At 41.3% G+C, this 4,099-nt stretch overlaps 1 protein-coding gene across 1 annotated transcript in view; it reads right to left on the bottom strand.

Annotated features, from left to right (window-relative positions):
• Nucleotides 1–546: 546 nt before the first annotated feature.
• PTPRJ (protein tyrosine phosphatase receptor type J) overlaps nucleotides 547–4,099 on the bottom strand; it is a 161,641-nt gene continuing 158,088 nt past the window's right edge. Inside the window, exons 25-26 of the mRNA XM_046643099.1 lie at nucleotides 3,865–4,000; nucleotides 547–1,885 (exon numbers count right to left, since the gene is read on the bottom strand). Of these exons, the coding sequence (XP_046499055.1) occupies nucleotides 1,727–1,885; nucleotides 3,865–4,000 (295 nt within the window). The 3' untranslated portion in view covers nucleotides 547–1,726. The remainder of the gene's footprint in view (nucleotides 1,886–3,864; nucleotides 4,001–4,099) is intronic.

The raw sequence follows: 4,099 nt of genomic DNA, 5'->3' as shown, positions 1-4,099 counted from the left end.
AACACCCACGACCACGTCCAGTCAGTTAGCAAAGTGCCGGCGAGCTGAGGAGCACGGCAGGGTCAGGAGAGGGGCTCCCACAGGTCAACAGTGACCGGGACCCTCAGAGAAGACCCCGCTCTCATTTTCAATAGGACACAGTGCCCTAAGTTTACAGCAGGATTTATTACTGTGGAAAACAGCCACAGGACTCCAGGGACTTCGTAATTCCTTCATAAGACATTGTATACTTCATTCCTATTGGAGGAAAACTCAAACTTCTTCAAAATATAACCTGAGCCACAATATAAAATAAAAAGAAACAAATCCTTTCATGTTAATGCCTTGAGAAGTTGACAGATTATGTACCAATAAAATAAATCCACATAAATTCTGAAATTCTTGGTGGATACACACCTGAAGCAAAAAAAAAAAAAAAAAATTAATCTACATTAAAAAAATCAAAGTAATTACAGCAGCAGTATAGTGAAAAGAGGTTTTAAAAATAATAATTACACCTTTGATACAAATTCAAACTTTGTACACCTCAATTCAAAGGAATGACTGTTTTAAGAGTTTAGTATATATTTATACAGTAGATACCAATATGTGTCACTGCAGATACAAACTAAAGCCAGTGGACTTCGAGGAAGGAGGAATTGATTTGACACTGTTTTCACACTGAAGTGTTCACAGATCGCCACACTTTTAAAAACACACACACATATACACTGACACACAGACACATAAATTGCCAACCTGAGTAAAACGTTACTAAAAACCTAGAGCCTCATGAATCACTAAGTCACATATTGCACCTTTAAATAATCCTTCTTAACAAATACAGAATTGAGAAAAAAAACAACGCAGGGAGAAGAAATGGACATTACATCACTATAGGGTCCCTCTGCTTCGCCCCCCACAGAGGTTCTCAGGGTGATATTTAGTTCCCACGCTCACTCAACCAAGGGGCTGAAAATGTAGCCAACAGAGGTGTCTTTGGGGAAAACTGGGAGGGAAAGGAAAGAGAATAAAGCACAAAATGGGGGTGTGGGAAGTGGGGCAAGGGCCTCCTCTGATCAACAGGAATGTTACTGAGAAGGCTGAACCTCTGATACTAAGCTACTGTTTAAATATTTTGTATATTCCAATTATGAGATTCAATACAAAAATATAGATATCTACTGAGTTTTGCCTGTGGAAGCATAATTCAGAAAAGGCACATGTTCAAATAGAAAACCCAAGCAGAAGAGGCACCACGTACCCCTCCCTACATGATCATCATCCACAATTATGTACTTTCCATCAGCTAGATCCCAAGATACAGTAGGTAAAAATAGACCTCTGATACTTAAAATATATTCAACCCAACACAATCCTGGCTTTTGCATGTGAATCATATAAAATAGTCTTTTTTTAAAAAAAGAATCTATTTTGAAAAAAAAAGAAAATCACAGCTCACTTTTCCTGGTGTTCTGTAATTCTTAAGAAAAAACAAAAAGTGAACTCATCCCATTGGTAATCAGGAATACAGTTGATGTGCTCACCACCCATCCACAGCCCCCAACAGCCCCAACTTCTCATCGGTCATGTTTTATGTGTGCAGCTTCACGCCCTCAAGTTAGTTCTAACAAAACAGAACAAAGAATTAAGTTATTAGACATATAAAAACATGTCAACATCGGGGCATTTTCCTTTGCTGTGGGTGTGATGTTCTGGTTAACTCCAGAAAGGTTTTCCTTTGGAATTAGGCGATGTAACCATTTGTCTTCCCAAACGTGCTCACTGGGGCAATGTTTTCATAGATTGTCATTGCGTTTGTGTTCTGGTAGATGAGATCTACTTTTGAGTCCCTCTGGGATCTGATAATGTCCAAAACACACTGATTGAGGAAAACATACTGGTCCTGTTAGAAAAGAAAAGGGAGAGAGCAAATGAGCACAGGTTCCAGAGAGTAGCACTCAAGGTTATTTTCAAACAGATAACCAACCCCCCGACCCCACCCACCAGTGAACACTTCAAGTTAAGACGTGTCAAGAGGTACAAGATTCTGGTGAAATCTCAAACCACAGAGAACAAGATTCTCATCATTAGTGATTCTCAACCACATGGGAGACTCCCCACACCTCCCCTCCCCAAGGAGAAACATCAGAATCTTGGGGAGGAGCAAAGAGAGAATGTAGAGGAAATAAACCACAGGTACATTCAAATAACAGAAAGTTTTGGCTAGTGAGGATGTGCGGAATAAGGAGTAAATTGTGGTTCTCAACAGAGAGGATGGGCTAAGGGGGATGATCGGGGTAGAGCTAGGCAGAGACCACCCTTCAGGCAAGCCTATCAGACTGTGCAGGTAGCCATTAGAAAGAGGAAGAAGAGGGCCCGGCCCGGTGGTGCAGTGGTTAAGTTTGCACGTTCTGCTTCGGCAGCCTGGGGTTCGCTGGTTCGGATCCCAGGGGCAGACCTACGCACCGCTTGGCAAGCCATGCTGTGGCGGGCGTCCCACATATAAAGTAGAGGAAGATGGGCACAGATGTCAGCCCAGGGCCTATCTTCCTCAGCAAAAAGAGGAAGATTGGCAGCAGATGTTAGCTCAAGGCTAATCTTCCTCAAAAAAAGAAAAACAAAAGAGGAAGAAGACGTATATGCTGACACAGAAAGATATCCATGATGCTGTAAGAGAAAAAAAATTACAGGGCAGCATTATATATAAAATAGGATCCAATTTTTAAAAAATACTGTGTGTGTGTACATGTGTTTTTCTACAGATGTACATAAGGAAGACAAAGATATACACAAACTGTAAACGTTGGCTACCTCTACGAAGTGGGATTGGAGAAGAAAAAGTAAAAGAGAAAAATATATTCTACATGATCCTATACTGTTAAGTTTTTTAATATGAACAAGTTTATATTAGTTTCAACATTTTTTAAAAGGGACAAGAAAAGAATTTGTTGCAGGTATAAGATTTCTGTGTTTCTCAAGAGATAAAAGATTGAGAACTACTACTCTATATCATCACAGCAGAAAAAAGAAAATCTCTCTTCTGACCAACACAAGAGGTGAACTCCACTCTTTCCACCACAGCCACCACCGCTCACCCCACAGCACACAATGTACCCAGGCCTCCAGAACATTCCCTGCTAGACTCAAAAACACAGCACATATTCATAGAGTTCTAAATTGGTACAGGGCGACAGTCTGATGCAAAATTAATATTCTGCTCTCATCCTGGCCCAGGCGCATTCAGCCTACAGCGCTGAGGAAGGCTGTTTCTCAACACGCCTCGAAAACAATGTTTATCAGCAACATTTCAGGGAAAGCCAAATCCAGCAGTCTTACACAAATGGCACCACAGACATCAAGCTTCGTTTTCTCAATCGGCCAGCCATCTTCTTTTAGCTATGCTAATGGACATTTTTAACATTCACAAGGCTGGGTGAGGGCACATTGCTGCCTTAATACTTAAAGCAGCATGATGCTGTTTCATATCGTTAATATTTGATAAGTCCATTTCATTAGTGTATGTTAAAGATGGTCAGACTTTCTTAGAAACAAAGAGTGAAAATACCAGTTCTACGAGTTTAAAACCTGGGAGCCAAAGTTCAGAGATTTCCTAAGATTATTTGATGAGTCATGGCTGAGAGGTAGAGATCCTGATACCATCTCGGTTTGTAGCTCCATTGCTCATATCAGCGCCACTAAGGCACTATATCAGGTAATTCAGCCCAAGTCAGTTTAGGATCTTAAAGAAGTCCAGTGTTACCTCACAGCTGAGAGCCAGGAAGATTTGGAAAGGTGAAATATTTTAACGCAAGTGTGTGACACGATGCAACCTTTTAAAAACGGATGGGACGGTGGACTGCCCAACACAGATCTGGGCCTCACCTCTGTTTGCACCATTAAAGGCCTGTGCATTCGAAGGTCAGACACAATCCCGTACACATCCACAGAGTTCTCATTCTCTATCTGATAGATAAGACGATCAATGGCAATGAAAGTGCCCGTCCTTCCAACCCCGGCACTGAAAGACAGGAAAATGAGCACATCACTGTGGGTTACCTCTCCTGTAAACTCTCAGATTTCCCCAGTTGTACGTATATCTTGCTCTCCTCCACTGTCA

This window comes from Equus quagga, chromosome 17, assembly GCF_021613505.1.
Source record: "Equus quagga isolate Etosha38 chromosome 17, UCLA_HA_Equagga_1.0, whole genome shotgun sequence".
NCBI classification, from domain to species: Eukaryota; Metazoa; Chordata; class Mammalia; order Perissodactyla; family Equidae; genus Equus; species Equus quagga.
Note: the sequence above shows the minus strand (reverse complement) of the source record. Positions and strands in the feature narration are given on the sequence as shown.